Here is a 21,068-nt window from a genome sequence, read left to right as displayed (position 1 = left end):
CATCAACTGACTGGCACTCGCAGTAGGGCAAATAAGCCACCCTGGCTTATTTTCCTTGCTGTAGTCATGTAAACCGGCCCTCTGTTTCCATGTCTGTGCTGTCTTTCATGTTACTGTTTTTGACAATCTCAGTGTTCAGGATGCTTGCCCTCTTTATTCTTCTCCCAGAGGTTGAAAAACTAGTCCTCCTAAAAAAGTCAGACGTGAAGTGCTTTTGATATATACATAAGGTACTTAGAGAGACTATCCACGCATAAGTAAAAGATCCCTCTTTCTCAGTTGCTGTGATCCCACTATTAGAAACTAGGTGTTAATTTTTACCCAACAGTATTATCCAGTCTTGCTTTTTGTGTGTGAGTTTAAGCCAAATAAGTTGGAAGGAGGTTTGGTCTTTGTGGAGCAAAGAATATTACTATCACTCACAAGCTCTGAGAAATCTTGGGAGCATTTCTCATAAGCTAGACTGCAACGTAAGGGTGCAGAAATCTGCGTTTAATCAACAGCCCAACAGAACAGGAAATAAAATAAAACTTCAAAATTTACATTGTATTGTATTCATTGTTTTTAACCTCTTACTGTAAGAGCCATCCTAACAACATATTTAATAGGGTGGCAGCTAAATATAATATATAAATACATACATACATACATAAATAAATGATCACAGGGCATGATTTAGCAGAGCAACCCTATGCATGTTTACTGAGAAGTAGATCCCTCCGTGTTCACTGGGACTTATTCCCTGGTAAGTATTTCCAGAGGGGTAGTTGTGTCAGTCAGTTGCAGCAGAAACAGCAAAGAATCTTGTGGCACTTTTCCCTGGTAGATGTGCTGCTATGTTAAAAAGGCTAAGAGGTAACCTCTTCAAATATAGAGATGGGAAGTAGGATGTTTTGAAAATGCCTTGAATGACTTTTTATTGGACAGAGATTAATAGTAAAAATAATAACAATGAAATGTTTGCTGTTTGTTGAAACAATAGGGCAGAAGGCATTAATTTAAATTACAGCTCCATTAAATGTTTGGGGAAAACCTTCTGAATTGTAAGCTCAGTTAAGCAGATATGCAAGATGCCTCAAGAAATAGTAGAAAATAGTGAGCCATGGGGATGGGTTAACAACCCCCCCACCGCCCCAGCATGGCAAACTGTTTTTAAAACTGAAGGGAGGGAAAAGTAGGGGGCTCTTGAATTCGTACTCATTCATGCATAAACAATGGTTTGTTAGAGCAGCCCATTACACCTAGCTGCTAGTTTTTTTATCTAAGAAAGGTAATTCTGCTCACTCCATTATCTTTGGAATATTTTATCCTTAATCCATAATAACCAGCCATTTTTATTAACATGTGGTCAGCTTCTGGAATTTCTGTGCCCTACGTTAATTTAATTTGAATTGAATTGCATTGCATTGAATTGAATTGAATTGAATTGAGTAAATGTAGTTGTTTGGGGATACTCTTAAGAGTTGAGAGCATTTATCTGTGGTTCCTTTCTAGCTGGTAGTCGATCCAGTTCCCCTGGAAAGCTATTGGGAAGTTCATATGGTGGACTGAACAGTGGAACAGCCAGAGGACACCCAGCACCATCACCTGCTGACAAACGCAGCAAAGTCCCTCGAAGCCAGGGCTGCAGCCGAGAAACCAGCCCAAACAGGATAGGTCTAGGTAGGATTCTTTTTGGCTACAGTACAGAACCAAGAGACCGATTTATTATGTCATGCTTATTGGCCACAGCTATTCCTGGAGAAGCATAACATGGTACCTGGGTTTACCACAAGAACTTAATGGCTGTGATTTTCCAATGTGTGCCCTAATAACGTTATACGTTAGTAGAACTGCGGTGCTTAGGCAGACCTGCCAGGGGGATTAATTTAAACTGTCTGTGTTTAATCATGACTTTAATCAGAAAATAATTCTTACTTTAAATTGCTGATGTTAAGGTCTGTTGCCACTCACATGATTTGATACCAGCCTGTGACTTGAAATGTATTGCCTGGAGCATAGGATAGAATTGTTAGCTATTAAATATTACATGATGGTTTTGATAAATGCCAAAAATTTCTTTCTTAATAATGCCATATTCTCGTCCTTTACCTTCCTTTTAAAAACAATTGTGTATGCACACGCACACACTACTCTGTTGTGGCCTCTCCTCAAAAATTGCATCTGTTACTGTAAAGATCAGAATTAAACTTTTTCTGTAGTTTCCCCTCACCCTCATGAACTTATACTAGTATCATTGTGCAATGTACAATTGCTCATTTTGGACAGCTGTCCTGTTATCAGATACATTTATTGTACATAGATATCCACCCTTAGGCTGCCTGCTTTCATGCAAAATATGGTAGCCTTGGCAAATCTTGTTTTGAAGGTAGAAATTATGGTTTACAAGTCATCAGTGTGAAATGGGGACATGCTGGCCAGAATTAGAACTGGGAGCTCCAGATAAACAAGCAGGGTAGGACTGGCAAGAGCAGCTCTAAAAGAAGTCATCGAGATTTTAGGAGCCATCAGATAAGAATCGAACTGGGAAAAGAAGCAGGAGAAGAAACAAAATGCTACTGGACAGAATGACAACTCAGAAGGGACACAAGATATAAGCAGAAGTTTCAGACCAAAACTGATATGAGGATATGTGGGGAGAGGTGGAGAGAAAGAAAGGCTCTAAAACCTAGTACTAATAGGGTCGAGGAGGCTACCTCTCTAGAAGAACTCCAGGGACACATTCCACAGTTGTATGTAGACAGAGGCAAGGCAGAATGCACACAAGGAAAATCAAGATAAAGAGAAAATGGATACACTGAAGAAAAGGATTGATACACCAGCGCAAGCCAGTCATCCCAGGAAAACATGTTATGGAGTCAAGCTAAGTTCTGATGAACTAAAATTAAGACACTGGTTGAGATGTGGGCAACTTCCAGGAACCGAGGGCAAGTGGGGTGCACACGGAAGAAAACATACTTGTAATTGCAAGTATTTTTGCGTATGTTACGTTTTCATCTAAATTCGTGTAAAAATAAGATTCCTTACTGTTTAGTATTGAATCAGAGCCTTTTTCATATATGAAAAAACACAGAAGACTTTGGTAACACCCTCTGTCCCCACCCCCTCATGACTGTCTAGTTTAAAAACTAGTCAGATAGTAGCTTAGTTCATACTTAGGTCGCATTCACACATAACAATAAGCCAAGATTTCTGGCTTATCTGGCTTACTGTGAATAAGCAGCATGCTAGTGCACACAGCCTGTTCACTCCTCCCTTTATGCAAGCAGATAAACCTAGCAACAAAAGAACTGGGTTGGGTATACTGGTGATAGTAAATATAATTGGAACAAAATCTAATAATAATTTTATACAGTTAAACATATACATAAAGATAGTAAGAAAGAATACACTGTTATTATGCTGTAAATATAATTCTCTCTCTCTCTCTCTCTCTCTCTCTCTCTGTCTCTGAAACCAATGACAGAGAATACAATGTTATTATGTTATAAAAAACTAACTGTACCAAAAATAACCAATTCCAAATAAACCAAATGTGTTTCAACATACAGTCTTCCTCAGTGGTCTAGTGCTAAGTATATGGATTAGAAGTTTGTCCAAAAGTAAACGCACACATAGGCCTATACTGATAATTGTGCTGAATTTGTGATATATAATGTGTTTATATGTGTGTAAAGGGTTGGGAGAAATCTCCTGTTTTGGTTAGGTCTGCTTAGCAGGTAAACCTAACCAGAAAGGATTAGCTTATCATGATGTCCAAAACTTGGATCATGTTTTTTTGCTGCCAAACAAGCCAGGGTTTGTAAGCCAACGACAAGTCCGGAGTTTGTTATTGATTTACAAACCTCAGCGTGTTTGGGAGCAACAAATTATGATCCAACTTTCGGATTTCCTGATAAGCGGTCCCTTCATGGTTAGTTCTACCTGCTCATGTGAAAGGAGGAGTAAACAGGTTGCCTGCACCAGCATGCTGCTTATTCACAGTAAGCCAGGAATTCTGGCTTATTGTTATGTGCGGATACAGCCTTAGTGTAAAGCTTACTGGCTGTGTGTGTGTGTGTGTGTGTGTTTGTGTATGCATTTTCTTTATATATCACACAACAGACACACACACAGATCTTTTTATAGATTCTGAGATTCATTTCTGCTTTTTCTCCCAACACTACAGCAACTGCAAATGATAATTGCTGCCCTATCCTGTTATGTTCTGAGCACTCTGATGGTACAGTCAAGCTGGGCTTTAATTAACAGTTTATCACTCAGCCACAGTATGCAAATCATTAGTTCATTCACCAGGTGGATTAATCCATGGTTTGCAAGAATGGGGATGGGTTTGTGAAAGTGCATCAGTTCTTTAATCCAAATTTCATTTTTCTTAAAGTGAAGGGCTCCTTGCTACTGTACACGACACCTTTCAAGCAGCTGTGTGAATACACACTTGGACTATTTATCCAATTATTTTAAAAGAAGTGGCTACCTGACATTCTTCCTGTTCTCCAGGAATTTGTGTTTTTTTTTTTAATAATTCTTAACTGTAAATGGACTTCCTGTTTTTATATTTTTATCATTTATGCATTCAGCATTGTAGTTGTATATTGTGCTTTACAGCATAATCCAAAATGGATAGTTCTGTGCCCCAAGGAGACCACAATGTAAAAGTTGACACTGGAGGGAGTACAGAATGAAGGGAGGGATGGGAGAGGTAAGGGCAAGAAGAACTGAATGTGAACAAAACAGTTACATGAATTCAGGGTGGGGGTGTTTTGGTTGCTGATGAACATGGGGTTGGAGGGCTTCATGGAAAAGTTTCAGGTGGGTTTTCAAAGAAACAGCCTTGATGATCCTGAGATGCTTATTTATATTTCACTACAATGGATTGCTGACCTGTGGTTGCATAACTCAATGGAAGCACTTCTCAGTGGGCAGGATTCTGGTTCAGGTTGAGCAGGCAGGCAGAACTTTGCTGAAAAAAGGAGGCCAGATACGAGACCAAATTTTAAGAGGCTACCTGAAACCACACTGACTAAAAAGGAACATGAAATAACTTGAATAGTATATTTCTAAAGTGTTCTAGATACCAAATATCCTATTTATCCCCTTTGACATCTTACTATTATGATAAATAATCTGTGTCAAAGGCTTATACAGAGGTGGTCTTTCTTTAGTGTTGTACTGCCAAATCTTTGCTGAAAACATTTTACTTATCTTTCAGAAATATATATTTCCCACAGTGTTTCTTTAGCCTCAGTAGTTTGGCATGCTTTTTGTATGTGTTACTCTAACCCTATCTTTCCAACTAAGATCTTCTGTCCCTTTAACAGTACACCAACCAGGATTGCCTCCCAGGCAGGCCTCTCCAGTGTGTTGATTTGTTGCACAAAAAGCACAACTTGACATTGGTTTGTGACAAGCCAAAGTTGGCTGCTGCCAGTGATAGTTACTAATGTCAATAATGACCGTAAATGTGACTTTCCTGTCTGAGCTTTGTATCCTCATTAAACTTGTGTTCACCTTCTCTGAAACCCTCCATGCTGCATGCTAGCACGGAGCAGCCGTATCCCCCGACCCAGCGTGAGTCAGGGGTGCAGCCGCGATACCAGCCGTGAGAGCAGCCGAGATACAAGCCCTGCTCGGGGCTTCCCTCCACTTGGTGAGTACCTGTAGGCGCTAGAGCTTCTTAAGGGCCCTTCCCTCTTCCCCTTTCTTCTTGCTTAGTCAAGACATCACTAGGTGGAATGAGCTTGTTTCCCCCTCTTTTTATTATTTTCCAACACTCCCCCTTTCTGATCCTCATATTTCTTCTGTTCCTTTCTGCATGCTTAAGTCCTGCTTTCCTTTACTAGGAAGAACCATTTATCTAAAACCCTTTTGATAATTTCCAAATTCTTTAAGTACATTTGAGCAGCATTGGCTTTGACAAATACAGTATTTCTGAAAGCAGCTATCCTGCATCATTGCAGGGAAGGCTGATGCTACCATACAGCATGAGCTGGTACTTCTCAATTCAATGTGATAAAAGTTTACCCTGGAGGGTATTAGGAAGTGTGCTCATAATTTAATTTTTAAATTTGCATTGTATCCTATATGCATGCCATATTAAGGCTATTATGCGAGGGTAATTCCTTTCCAAGCTCTAATTATCATTAAAACGCCCCTTATTTTAAAGGCTTGTTCCTGAATCCATAGAGCACAATGGATTAATCCTAATTTCACAGAGCAGGAGCTTCACAGTCTGTCTTACTTTTTAAATTTTGATCCAGCAACCCTAGCCCAAGGAGAACCTACCTTTCCGAATCAGTAGTGTGAAATCTTGCTTCTTTATATTTAATGTTTTTATGTATAATTGGTATATTGGTCGCATGAGATATTCTGAAGGAAATTTTCTTCCAATCTGAGTGTCCTGAAACTTTGGAAGGCATGAGTTTATTTTTATGTGAGCATCCAATCTGGATTTAAAATCTTATACCAGTTTATTGTATGATGTTACAACACTGTGTGGAAAAACGTTGTAAGACCTTGAGTTTAATTATATTTAGTTTTACAGGGTGGGAATTTGGGAAACCATGAGGAAGACAAAGCTATTGGGTGGTTTGTGGCTGATCATTTATGTATTTACTTCTACCCTGCTGTTCCTGATAGAAAACTTAGAGTGACTTACATGGGGCTCCCAGCAGGCTACCATCCAGGCATTGATTGGTCTTTGTTAAATTTGTCAGATCTGTGCTCAGATGTTAGATCTTTTCAGTAAAGGCTACTATACTGAACAAATTATTAGCTGATGAGAGCTTACAATTGATTAGTAGTCTTTCTGTTTAATGACTGACTAGTATGGATATCCAAAAGCTTATTAATCAGAGATGCTAATGCTAACAGAGATTGCACCATATATTATTTCTATCTCACCCCTCTCAATTACTGCTCAGAATGCGTTGCTAATCTACATTTGAGCAATTCAAGAATTTATAGTTTTATTTTTCTACTATATCAAGACTTTAGTAGCAGGTATTTTACTGTGTTTTGTCATTCAGTAAAATAGTGAATGGTTTCATTTTTAGACAGTTCCAGGACCTTTACATAACTTAAAAGCTTTCTAAATCTACATGTTTCCATACAAACAATCACATATATCCTCTATATTTTTCTTGGATTTGTTTATATAGGCAGTATCCATAAAGGATACTTTATGTATCCTTAAATAATACTTTATTTAAAAGGGACCGCGGTGGCTTAGTGGTTAAGACGCTGAACTGCAGACTGGAAGGTCCGCAGGTCAGCAGTTTGAGACCCGAGTGCTGCATGACGGAGTGAGCTCCCGTCTTCAGTCCCAGCTTCTGCCAACCTAGCAGTTCGAAAGCAAGAAATTGCAAGTAGATAAATAGGTACCGCCTCGGCGGGAAAGGTAACAGCGTTCCATGCACCTCGGTGTCCAGTCATGCCGGCCACATGACCACGGAAGCGTCTTTGGACAGCGCTGGCTCTTTGGCTTAGAAACGGGGATGAGCACCGCACCCTAGAGTCGGACACGACTGGTTGGGGACACCTTTACCTGTTTTATCCATAAAGGAGCTCTGCCGGCCTGCCCTGTTCCAGAAACAAGCGTTTTCACTCCTTTGGGGGCTTGGGCCCAGAAGCGCTTAATCTCCATTGCAGAAGCGGGGGTCCCTGCTTGTGCAACGGAATCAGCGGGGCTGGCCGCTTGCAGTATGGAAGTGGCAGCGGGCTCCATTTGCAGTTGGTCACCACTGGATACTGCCCCTAGTCTTTTTCCCCTCATGGTGAGCAGCAATGCAAAATCATAGCAACTAACTCATGCTTGCTGTCTTTTTGCTGCTACCTCCACTATTTATCATGATGCTCCTGTGCCAAGCTGTAGGATAGCTTAGTTATTCATGTTGCTCCAACCTACAAAATTTTGGTGTTTTGCAACTTGTTCAGCAAAATCAAGTGGTGCTGTTCTTGAGAAGAAGCATGTCAGGGGGAAGTTTTCTGGCCTTAGCTTCTCCTTGACATGGTAGTTTTGCTAGGAAGACAGAAAACATTTTATGGGAGAGTATTTTGGCTGCAAGAGATTGCATGTTTGAAGTGGTTCAGCTCAGCAACAGCTCTACCTCATTATTTTGCTGAGCATGGCATATAGCTTTGAATTATATAATAACATGAACACAAAATAACGAAAATAGTATCCTGTAAAAACATAATGAACTACTCCTTCTACTTGACAGTGACTATTGTTGATATTTTATACATAGGTTTTCTGAACTTGAATTTCTCCTTTCTATTCTCAATTCATAATTAAAGTTATTCTTGTTTAATACTTGATGCATATGAATATGCCAACTTTTAAAATCTGTTCTACCTAAAATAAGGTTTTATTAGAGTTCATATGTTTGTGGAGCCCCTTCTGTTATTGGTAGGGGGGTAGTTCTTCAGTTCCCTTGATAATATAATACTCAGTAATTCTGACATTTTATAGATAGCTTTTTATGGCCTAGTCAGAGTTTTGCAAACCGTGGCTGTGGACTACTAGGGGTAGTAGTCCCATTCAGGTGGTTCATGGAAATGTTTTGGAACAGTCAAGAATGTCTGTACTTGGCCTTGCACTTGATGTATTGTTTCTGACAGAGATTGCAGCTGTTTTGATCAGGGCCAGATTATCAAACAGGCTAACAATTACTAATTTTTCCCTAAAATTTTACCAGTTTGTCACAGGTAAGTTTGCTAAACCTGACCTGAGGCTAAAGTTAACAAAAATCACACTTAACTTTGAAAAGCTTTTCTCAGGCACATTCATCACATTAGACAAACAAGACTGTAGTTATTGAAATATGAGATGTGTACACGCTTTGATTTGTAGAGGGGGGGGGGAAATTAGAAAGTGGTCTGCTGAGACTCCTAGCAATTTTCAAGTGGTCCTCAGGGGAAAAAGGGTTGACAACTGCTGGTCTAGAGGATAATCAGAGAGAGGTTTTAAGGAAGGCTAAACTGAAATACAAGCCCTAAGTTCTCAACCTCATTTGCAGGCAATGAAGTTCCTCCCTCAACCCTTCCATCGATGCTTGGGGGTGGGCTTTAAAGATGGGCGTTGTTAACACATTGTGCCGGGGAAAGGGAGCTTGTCCCTGCATTGCCTGGCAGTGCACAACACCACATGGAAAGTACAACATGGGAAAACAGAGAAATATATTGTCATAGCCTAGGCAGCAGGAGATGGGAGTAGACTTTTCTCTTCCACTGTTGTGCTGTGACTTGCTTTATCTTGGGCTGCAAAGTCTGTGAACAGCCACAGAAGATGTGAATTTAAAGGTACATTTTATGGGGGACATTTTGTGCCCCACAGTCTTGTTCATTTGCTTAACAGTGCTTCAGTTTCTCTCTAGAATTAAGGCAAGAACATCTTTTGATGCAGTTTTTGTGTGCATCTGATATTGTCTAACCCATAGAACCAACTATTTATGCAGGTTTTTCCAGTCACATAACTAACAACTTAAAAAAATAGGTTTTGAAAACCTCAATAGTCATAGAGTGTTCGCATGTATAAGATATGTACAATTTTAGAAAGTTTTCAAATGCTAATAGAAAGCTGTTTTTCTTCCTGTCAAAATATACAACCAGTTGCACAGATTTCTATTGCTTCAGTTTTCAAGTTATTGAAATACTTCGTTTCTCTCTCTCTCTCTCTCTCTCTCTCTCTCTCACACACACACACACACACACACACAGCTAGTAAGGTCAGATGTACCCATCAAAATTTAGCTGGATTTATCTTTTGCTTCTTAGTACATCAGCTACCATATTATCAGCTCTCCTCTTGCTATAGACTCCTTTAGTGATAGTGAGAGGCACTTATTTCTTTCTCTTTCACATCCTAAACAGAGTTCAGGACTACTAGAGGTACAAATGACTGTGTAATAAAAATTAGATGAGTGAATAATTTTAATAAATACATAAACAATCTCTGTGGCTAAAAAGAAAATTAATGGCACCGTTTCCAGCCATGTCTACTTCCTCTTTAGGTAATACAGGCATACATAAAGCATGCTTCCTTTATCAGTTTGGTGCAGTGTGTAACATTCTTTTGGCATTAATCAATACGTCATTACCATTCAAACTGTATATTATCCTAGATATAAAGGTTAGTATGCTAGGGGAAGATGGCTTTCCCTAAAATTGGTGGATCTGAACTTGCCTTATCTTTTTATTGAATGGCAAGCTCCAACATATTCATAGTAGTAGTTTTCAGCAGATGCTAATAAGAAACTTTAATATAATGGAGCAAACAGTAATATAGAGAGTATTGTTGTTGTATTAGATTGGCATATGGAAAAAATAAGCTTTCAGTGAAGTATTAAAAATAAAGATAATATTGACAGGGAATTTTAAATGTTTAAGTCTTTGACCTAAACTTGTTTGATTTGGGCTGGGCATTTTATTGCATCTAGTATCATTATTTTTAATTAGTTCTAGGTTACTACATATGCATATACACTTTACATGCATACTACTTCTATTCATCTGTGGCTTTTCAGAAGTCCAGTCAAGCAAGTAATAATTTCTAGGCTCTTATATCCAGTTCTATATCTGGAATTGTCATGTCGCTGCCTCCCAATATCATGTGATTTTTACTATATCACAACTCAGGGATCAATATAACCTCCGATGTTAGCCAGGTTTTTGGTTAAGTAAACAGTGGACATAAGTAACTATTGCTACTAGTTGTCAGTGCTAGTTCTCTTCACTTCTTTGGTGCTCAGTGTTACCTAGCTCCAAAATTGCTTATGCATCCCTCCATACTCAGATGAATTTCTGTTCCCAAACCTTGATGATCTTCCATTCTTGTTAATCCAGGTTCACTTTTTCCATATTGTAACTGAGTTTTTACACTGTCCAGGCCTTATGGATGTATGAGGTTGTGACAGACTCAGATTATATTCAGTTGTAGAGCACATACATGCAGAAGGTCCCAAATTCAATCCCTGGCGTATACAGTCCATGGATCCCAGGTAGCATGCCTGGGAAGGCCTTTTCCTGAGGTGTGGGAATGCTGCTGCTGGTCAACTGGATGAGATGCTTTAAGTAGGTATAAGGTAGCTTTGTATGTCCAAATGAATAGCTGATTGGGTAATAAAGACTTGTGTATAGGTGGTGGTGGTGGATATAATTCATAAAGTAAAAATGTTTTATGAAAGTTACTTTCCTTTATTGTCCCTTATTTCTCTGCATTAAGTTAGTTTGTCCCTGACTACAAATTGTTTTTTCATTGTCTATGGTTCTGCATCTGTGAATGAGAAGGCTGAGGTTTTATACTTGCAAGCACAGTTTCTAATGATTCATTATGGCTCTACCTTGGGATTTGGACTGATCACATCTAAATCCTGTTGCTGCTGAGTTGATCATTTCATGTTCATGTAGTGATTCTCCTGGATCTGACAGGTGATTCATGCTTATCAGTCTCTGCTGGACTGCACACACCCCGGAAGTCTGAAAAGTGATTCCTTTCGTTTTTCATGCATCATGCCCCATGGCTGAGGGAGGAGGGAGGATGAGCAAAGAAGCTTTTGGTGTTGGTCCATGGGGCTTGCACTTGATCTATATGTCCATTCATATACAATGCCATTTCCTTTCGCTATGTAACACCAGTGTTGGTATTTAACCATGTGCATCTCCTTTGGACTGTGGTGTATTTTGTCTTGAGTACTTGTGTGTTAATTCTGTGGGTGTTGCCATTCCTTCTACTTGCAGCCTCTCGACGTCATTCCAGGTCCACTAGTGCTCTCTCCACTGCTGATTCTGTTGGGCAGTCAGGTGAACAAGTGCTAACTGCATGAATCTGCTTCTTAATATTGTCTCTTTTTATTGCCATTTTAACATTTGCTGTCACAAACGTCACTCAGCACTTAGCATGTGCTTTTCCCCCACACCTCCATAGGATCTCTTTTTTGTTTGTTTTAACATGTTTTTGTCATGCTAAGTTTTGAAAGTTTTTAATTTTCCTTACTTTAATTATTTCTGGAAAAGAAATGATGTTAAAATGGCTATCCAGGGCTTTGTGATTTTCTACGTATTTGTCAGGTACATTGTCTATGTAGTACTGGGAGATTCTGTCCCTGCCCTGCATCTACGGAAAGAAGCCACAGCAACTACACGATGTCCTTTGGTGCTGAAAATTTCTAATATTCCATAAGTGGCAAAGCTGATCAGCACCAGCAAGGATGAGGTTCAAAATTCAGCCAAACAGTTTTGAATTTTGAAATTTTCACTGGCTGCATTCACATGTAATGCTAAACCCTCGTTTGGCACTCTGTGAGCACAAAGGAACCTGCATGAAGTGCCAGGCTGTAGCACTTCCCCACACCCCATCCTCCTGCACAGCCAGGAGAAGGAATATACCAGGATTCCCTTTTGCTTTGCCCAGTTCCTGACTGGTTGTTAGATGCAAACCAGAAATTGTGTTTTAAAATAAACCCTAGTTTGTTAAGCAAGGCAACTTAAACAATAGAGGGTATTTATTTATTTGTATGTATCATTTATATTAAAGACACTTCTAAGCAATGTACAAAAACAGGTCTTCTTATAGAGGACAAGATTACCTTCCTGGAAATGCCTGTTAGAAAAGGTATGTTTTCAGTAGTCGCTGAAAACTCAGAAGGCTTGGCACCTGCCTAATTTGTAGTGGTAGAGAGTTCCAGAGAGTGGGCACTATGACACTGAAGGCCCTGTTCTGAGCCATGATGGACCAAACCTCTGAAATCTTGGGCACCACCAGGAGGGTATCTCCTGATAAGTGCCGCAAACGAGCAGGCCATCAAGGGATCTCTTAAATCCTGGTCCTGAGTTGTTTAAGGATTTGGAAACAAGTACCAAAACCTTAAACTGGGCCTGGCAACATATAGGCAGCCAGTGTAGTTCCCTCAGCATAGGTGTAATATTCCAGCAATAAGCTGCTCCCATTTTAGTTGGCTTGTTTAGCAATTGAGTTGCTTTTAAACCACAGTTTGTGTGAACAAGGAATCGAGAAGCCAGGTATCAGGCAAAGTGAGATGGAATTCCAGTTTACTCCTCTTCCCAGCTATGTAGGAAGAATACTAAACCATGGTTTGGCATTACATCCAAACCCTCCCATTGGCATGCAAAATGGCAGCGGTCAGTATATAATATTTTGTGAGTCTGTATGCAAACCTTAAAACTCTTGTGTGTGGAGAGGCATAAATCAAGCCATTAGTGCTTCAGTTCAACAGACTGGGTCTTTAAGGATTTTCACTAGCTTCTTAAGCAAGACAAGTGTTGATCTATACATAACATAATTTGTTTGAGCTTGTGCTACTCTTTTGAAGGCTGGCACATTTGGTAAAAATTTTTCTCACAGTATGAGTCATTGGGAAGTTACCTTGGATTTGGAATGTATAAATATTGAAAATGAGTTTTAGAAACTGGATCTAAATTGGTTTGCTTAATAAAAGTTCCTAAAATAAAAAAGATTGATATAGTATGTAGGAAGGGTGGATGTGTGTGTGTGTGTTATAGTATTGCTACACTTAAAGATATGAACTTTTAAAATACAATTCCCATGAAATAGGTTCCAGATTTACTTCTGAGAATTATCCTGCAGTTTCTCTAATAGTTCTGAGAAGAAAGGTAGGGATGGCTTGATGCTATATGGATAGTAGAACCAAGCCCACAGTGTTTTTGCTTTCTTTTTATTGTGTCTATGTTTTATAGAGGAGGTCACACTGAACGGAAGAGGAGGTGCACATTGTTGTTGTTGACTTAGCCATTTTTGGAACCACAGAGCTTCATTCCTGGCATATTCACAGCAAGACCTCCATATTGCAGGATACCCATTGCCTGCTAGATTTTTAAACTCAGATCATAAAAGATCCAGTTCTATATGTGACTTCCATCAGAGTTAGCTTGCAACAGTGAACCATGTGTATCACTGTTAAACTTGAGGCCCAAAGCCAACATTTTTACTGATAAATTCCAACACCCAAAGCCCTCTCCCACACACACACTGTCCAGCTATCAATCAGTTGCCCATGGGAGAAACGATTTTTCTCTCCTCCGCCTTCCTTACCTATCTGTCTCTGCAGTATTTATCTTTCTCTCCCTCACCTCCCTGATGCATAGACTGCTCATGGCAAGGCTTTACTGCCAAAAGGGCAATGCAGTACAAGATGGTGGAGAATATTTTCCAAGGCTCAGTTTCAATGTGACACCGGCTAAGGAAAAAAAACTTACCTACCTGTGTTTTAAACTGGGCCACCTGTGTCTATACTCTCAGGATTAGCATACTAAAGCTACACACATAGGCCTCAAATTGTTTTTAATCTTGTCATCAGGTGCACAGAACTCCACATCAGTACAGTTGTTTTAAAATACGGCCAGCGTTATGTTTGAACCAGGCCTCTGTACGTCATCATGTGTCATTAAATGTTGGTCCTAGATATACTTTGTAGTGTGGACCCCTTATGTATTGCCAGTGTTCATCAAAAGAACATAAATGAGCTCTGCAAAATATTTATTTCCGTGGATGGTTAATTTAGGAGCCATACAGTGTCATAATTCTCCAGTGAAATGGTTCTCAAAGTGTGAGGCAGCTTTCCTTAGAAAGTTGAATTGAGTCAAGAGGCATGGTGCCGCCCAGCCTCTCTGAATCTCTGTATTAGAGAAGTATGTGTGAAGAGCCTTGGCCAGTCTTAATACTGATTTTAGGGACTTTCACTAAGATAAAGTGTGAGAAACTCTGCTTTTGTAACTTGTAGACATGTGACTAGAATAAGCTGAGCTTCTCCTGCTTCTGTAGTAGCTTTGGGCTCTTCTGTGATTTATTGAAGAGCTCTGTTCAAGTCCCTAATGTGGGCTTTATTTAGCTGAAAGCTTTATAGTCGTCTTGAGACAGGGACCGACATGCACAGAACTTGATCAAGTACAGAGGTGTATCACATCGTCACCCATCTCATAGGTTCTGCCCATATGCTAAAAGTGGGGCATACAGTTGCATGTCAGACTGTACTTAATGTGGTTTAATTTCATTGCTTCTGCTGGATTTTTAAAGCCTTACAAGTTGATTTCACTTTGTCATTCTTATTATCCACATCTTTTGAAAGCTATCTTCCCTTTTCTAATGCAGTCTTAAATTTGCTTGAAAACACATGACAGCCAGTGTTCAGTTTTGGTTCTTCTGGAGACTGTGAGCGTTTCACCTGGCATCTCTGGAGCTAGATTTTCACCCTTTACTGACTTACATAGGTGATACTTTGGCTTTGAAGTTAATTCTCCAGTGGCATGCCTTATTTGGCAGGTGTCAATAAACATACTGGATACCAAGATTTCTTTTACTTGACATTTTTTAATGTCCAATAATTGTTCAGTATGGGTGCTCTATAAGGAAAAACACCTTGATATGTCAAATCAAGATGGTGATTACTTTCTGGGCCAGATGACTACCTTTATTAATATGTTTTCTGGAGCAAATTTAGCTGCACATTTGTCCTTGATCACTTTTTTATTTGTTCAGAATCTACTAATTTCACATGTTGTGAAATTAGTCTAGCAAGCTGCACGTGTGCCATTCTGTGACCAATTTATCATGTATGAGTGTATGGGCAGCTCCTTGATAAACAATAACAACAGTGATTTGCCATGTCCATGAGCGAAGGTCACAGTCCTGAAGTTCCCATGTACCCTTCAGTGGAACAACACTGTAGCAGTAATATCCATACATTTCAACAGTGGATTTTCCACAAATAGTAGAAATGCTGGATCATATTCTTAACTTCGTTATAAAACTGCTATTAGTGATATTTTGCGAGATGTAACCCAGGGGTGAAATTCTGCTTTCATTTGGGACGTGAGCAATGCCACTGAAATGAGACTGGGTCCAAAGACATAAAAAGTGCAGTAGCCTTTCTGAAGCCTCCTGCTCAGATAGTAAGGAAGTTTTGGGGTTGTGGCTTTGATATTATGCGGATGCTTTATTTGGCTTTTCACATTCTTTGCATTGTCATCTTCTCACCAGATCTTTCTACTTGGAGCAAAATATGTTTGAAGCAAGCGTTTATGCTGCTTCAAAATCTAGGTGCATTAAAAAAGGGAATAGTAATAACATATGCAATTTTTATTTCCCTTTAAATGTCATCATTCAATTACTTTTGGAAGCAGCTTTTCATTAAAAAATGTTTCATTTTCGCATGTAATATATTTTCATTTTTAGAAAATGTGCTTGTTGTAAATTTAAAATGTCTGATCTCGGTAATAAAATTTGAAAAATGGAGAAGTCTTTGGGTAGCATTGCCCAGTGCTTAAAAATTATTGGTTTTGCCCTTTATATTAATCATGATTCTTCTCTTTTGTCATAGTTGACCTGATTTTGCTTCCCTTCATGCAGACCTAAACAAATACATTGAAGCTGAATGCAATGTCTTTTGAGTGAAGACTGCAAAGGCTATAGATGGAGTTCATAGAATTCACAAATGATCTTTCCCAGTAGACTTGTTCTATTTCTGTCTAGATTTCAAAGTCAATTGTAGAGTTTTCCAACTTAATTTATCTTGTAAGAAATGCCTATGCATTAGAGTTGAAAGCATGAAGCTGCTTAAACAAAAGTGTGCGTTTTTAATTAGTGTGCCCTTAAATATTTCCATGCAACCCAGTTTTTTAATGTAAAGAAAATTCACTTCTTGCACAGTAGAAAGTAATAGTTAACTTGTATAAATCATCATTGTCCCAATGCAGCAAAGGGGATCTATGCAGGGAAGCCGATATTGCTGGGTATTTATATATGTGAAATCCGTGGCCTGTGTAAGCGGTTGTCTGCTCCTGCAACATGAATTTCCTCTTCTTTCCACCCTCCTTCAGCCCGCTGCACCACCACCCCAAATCTGCTGTAGAGATCTCCAAGCCTTTGGAGCTGCTTTTGAGGGTGCTGGGACGGGGTGCAGCAGGGAAGTGTAATCACCCCCTCCCTGTTCCGCTTATGAAAGTCATTCTGTTGGCAGGAGGAATTAATTAGACGCCAGCCTAAATCTTATCTGCTTCACAATGCTGATTAGGCACCACTGACTGGTTGCATCTTTTTATGTGCACAGTTATTTGTTGTGTGCAAAGAATTGTCCACATTTAGAGTGGATTGGGGTACATGTTCTATATGATAGTTGCTTTTTAAAAGCTCAACTTCTGATTTTTCTTAAACATTGCCTCCTCACCACCCCAACCGCAGTCCCTCTTGTTATCTTCTCTAAGGATGTGAAAGAGCTAGATGCCAATGCCATTTAAAATGGCCTTCCTAGATTGTTGTGGTGCGAGGGGGGAATAACAGCTGTGTAGAAAGAAGACTATATTCTTCATTTCAAACACTTTTCAAGGACAACTCCATTTCAAGAAATAAGATTTAACATCTACAACTAATAAACCGAAACATTTATGATGTGTTGAAAACTACACACGCTGGGCAGTGTCCAATATGACACCACTGCTGCTGTGAATTATGTTGCGCTAAAGTAAACAACCCCTAGTGCAACAGCAATAGCACTTGCTAGCACAAGAGATATCCCCAGAAAACCTGTTTCACCAGCAAGTGCTATTGGTATTATGCTGGAAGTAGTTTACGCTAGTGCAACATAATTTTCGTTAGTGGTAGTGTCACGTTGGATACTGCCCATTGTCCTACAGCAGCAACATGTATCCAAAATTGCATGCTTACCAACAATCATAAATATTTATGCTACAAGTTTAAGACAATACAATAGTCCAAAGAAGGACAGTCTAAAACATCCACACTTATTAATATCAAATAAGCATTTACTGCCTTAAGAGGAATATTGTTAGGTTTTTTCAGGTGCACTTTGTTTTCTCTTGCAGAAAATCATGTAAGTTTTATTTGTTTGATAACCTATGCAGATTTGTAAAAAAAAAACAAAAAAAACCCCTAGACCTTGAAAGAAGGTTGTCTTCAAAATGCATTGGGAACAGAGAGTACAACCCTTATTATATACAGCTGTCAGCATTTATTTTTCTTGGGCAGTTGCTAAAGCTCCTTGATCCCACCCCTCCTTTGTTTTGGACTTGGGACTAGATTCCCCTGAAGATAGACTGACAAGCTATACATAAATACTTACAGAATAATTGGAACTACTCAGGTGTAAGACTTAAACAAAAGTAAACATTGCAGGACCTGTAAAAGCTAACACATTCATAAAATATTAGCAACAGTTCTTCACTGATATTCATGAAAATTTTGTTCTAGTGCTTACTCTTCCTTCCTTGAAGAATAAAAGCAATATATTGATGCTATTTCATTAAAAAGACACCATGAAAGAGATCAAAAATCCCACCCCTGCCTTTTCACCATTATCAATAGAAAAGTGTAGCAGTGACAACTCCATCTAGAATATTGGCTATATAACCGGACTTGGTATTTTGACTTTCTGTTGCAGTGATAAAGCAGTCTTACAGTAACTAATAAAAATAGTGCCTAATAATAATTAAAGCAGCAGTGACAATTCCCAGTCTTTGTTGGTGAATTCCTGACCAACAGCCTTATTAATATTCCAAGGGACTGTGAACTCACTTAATGATGCCTTTCAATGTTGTCTTTTGTGCAGACCGGTTTGGACTTGGACAGCCAGGCAGGTTGCCTGCCTCTATGAATGCAATGCGAGTCCTCAGTACAAGCACAGATCTGGAGGCTGCTGTGGCAGATGCACTGGTAAGAGGGAAAACATAAAATGCTACCAGCACCAGAAAGTCATTTAAAGTTGCCCCCTGTACGTACATTCTCCTCTTGACTTTGAACTGTTTCTTTTAAGTGTGTGTGTGCGTGTGACTCTGACTAACTGTCTCTTTGGGAGTTTGGCATTTGCGCGTAAAACTAGTTAAAATGCTGTTGTGTAGCAGAAAATGCAGAGCTGCTGTAATTTTTGGCAATGGTGCTGAGAAGATTCCCTGAGGCGTTTGTAATCTCAAACACATGTAAAGAGTTACATGTTTTTACAGTTTAACCACCTTTATGTGGAAGCAAGTCTTACTGGCTTTGAAGAATCATATTCCAGTAAATGCACTTAGGATAGCAGAGCTGCTTATTGTATTTAACATTCAATACCACTGTATTTGTTTTGTTGCCACAAGGTTTCCTAGGTTCTGAGGAGAATCTAGTCTGGATTTCTATGTGTGCGTGTTTGCTTTTTGTCTCTCAAATGTGCTTGCTTTTATTATATTGTCATCTTTGGAGAGTTCCCTTCCTTGTGTTGAAAGTCTCTCAAGAGTAAATTGCCTTACCATACATGTCCCAGGAGAGGTAGTGAAGGATGGGCTTAAGTGTCCACAGAGTGCACTGTCAACACTCCAGCTGCTGCTTTTGCAGCTGTAAAGTTGTAAAGATTTAATTTCCAGTGGTCAGGGGAGGGCAGACGGTAGATCCGAATCTACTATCTGTGAGTAATTTGCAGGAGATCACCAAGGATTTCTGATTCCAAAGCACTTAACAATAGCAGCAAAAATCCCCACCCCACCCCCAATTAGGGAAGTTTGGAGGTAACCAGGAGTAGAGTTTTGTGTGGCAAGACCGTGAGCTGTGTTGAGTTCTGGTACTCAGAACAAGATCCTGCACTTTAATTCTAAGTGTTTGTCTTTTGTGCCAGGCTCCAGTTGGTAGAAATTAGAAACTACAAGAAATTAAGTAGTTCCAGCAAGCCTGAAGTCTGACCACCCTTGTGTAGGTGTTACCCAAAATGTTAACAAAGTTCTCTCGCACTCTTGAAATTGACTCTCCTGAAGGACAATCTACTTGGAAGGCAAAAATTGCACCAGTTAATTTTGACATTTACTATCTCTTCCCTATGGACTTTTCTACCATCAGAAAGCAGGAAGGAACAGTTAACTACTCAACTAGGGTTTTGTGTCACTTTAACCCATATGACAATGGTTCTGAAGACCAGGGTGTCAAGGTCAAGTTTCTTGAAAGCTATCATTGTTGTCTTGCTGTGAGAGTTTAAATTCCTAGTTAATGGAGATCCAGAATGACAAACACAATGAGGCTTTGGGCATTATAAACAAGTGGTGACAAGAGGGTGTGCCAGTGACTCATGTTTCCTCTATTAATGCCTTCCCATGTAACACATGAAACCTGAAACATGAATGTCTCCTCCACTGGGTGACCAAGAGCAACACATGCATTTAGAACTTCGCATATTACACAGGAAGCACAAAAAGAGAGTACAAATCACATGTGTACCCTCTGTCACTACTTTATACCATCTGAAGCTGTGTTTTTGCCTTTCTGTTTTCCCCGCAATGGAAACCCATTTCCTTTTATTAATATCCTTAAAGATCTAAAACATCATGATCTCACAGACCAAAATCTGAAAACCACACAGGGAAATGGTAGAGATTTAGAGCCACTTCAGATTTTTAGTCTGGAGTGAGGGGCAGGCAAAGATCCTTAACTATATAAGAAGATATTGTTTATTGGACAAGCTTCTGTTAATTATAGGTTTATATATAGTTCTTCATTAGGTAGAAAAGAAAGATGACCAAGAAAACATGATTGCAAATTGTACAGTCATGATCTAGTTAACACAAAAATGAACCATTAGATTAGCATAGCATCCCAAAACTCTGGTGCCACATTAGCCTCAAAGATGCTCTGAGAGTGAAGAATGGAGAGCTGTTTGTTAATTTCTACCTCAGTCTGTCGAAGAGCTGATTCTGACTCCTAACGATTTGGGCTTAGACAAGTTGGAAATGGTGTCTGGAAACAAAGATCTGTAACCATCTAAATCTTCTTATGCTCAGAGTGGTTAGATAAAAAGTGCTTTCATTTTTAGTCTGCACACAGGGGAGCCACCATACAGATGGCAACATGATACCAAGTCTGTGCCTCTGACTGTCTGGAGTATTTACCTACCACTCTTAGAAGCCAGCATGCATTCCTCAGTCCCAGGAAACATTCATGAGAAGTGCATATAGATGTGGCATGTTCCTCCAATATGACTTCATCAGAAAGGACTTGGTTCTGGCTCCAGTGCCTTGAAGTTTGTCTTTGCCTTTTTTCTCCACCCAATGATAATTATAAA

General features: G+C 39.4%; 1 protein-coding gene across 3 annotated transcripts in view; it reads left to right on the top strand.

Moving 5' to 3' along the window:
* CLASP1 (cytoplasmic linker associated protein 1) overlaps positions 1-21,068 on the top strand; it is a 269,767-nt gene that overhangs the window by 173,181 nt on the left and 75,518 nt on the right. For 2 of the 3 annotated variants that reach the window (XM_084807315.1, XM_084807309.1), the window contains 2 exons: positions 1,495-1,662; positions 18,600-18,703. In XM_084807315.1, the coding sequence (XP_084663441.1) occupies positions 1,495-1,662; positions 18,600-18,703 (272 nt within the window). Of the gene's footprint in view, positions 1-1,494; positions 1,663-5,542; positions 5,651-11,739; positions 11,803-18,599; positions 18,704-21,068 lie in introns of all 3 variants that reach the window. The other variant, XM_084807323.1, reaches the window with a different exon arrangement.

This window comes from Heloderma suspectum, chromosome 1 (assembly GCF_057233095.1).
Source record: "Heloderma suspectum isolate Gila_16-S chromosome 1, 16-S_ref, whole genome shotgun sequence".
Lineage (NCBI taxonomy): Eukaryota > Metazoa > Chordata > Lepidosauria > Squamata > Helodermatidae > Heloderma > Heloderma suspectum.
The sequence above is the reverse complement of the archived record's forward strand: the minus strand, read 5'-3'. Positions and strand labels throughout refer to the sequence as shown.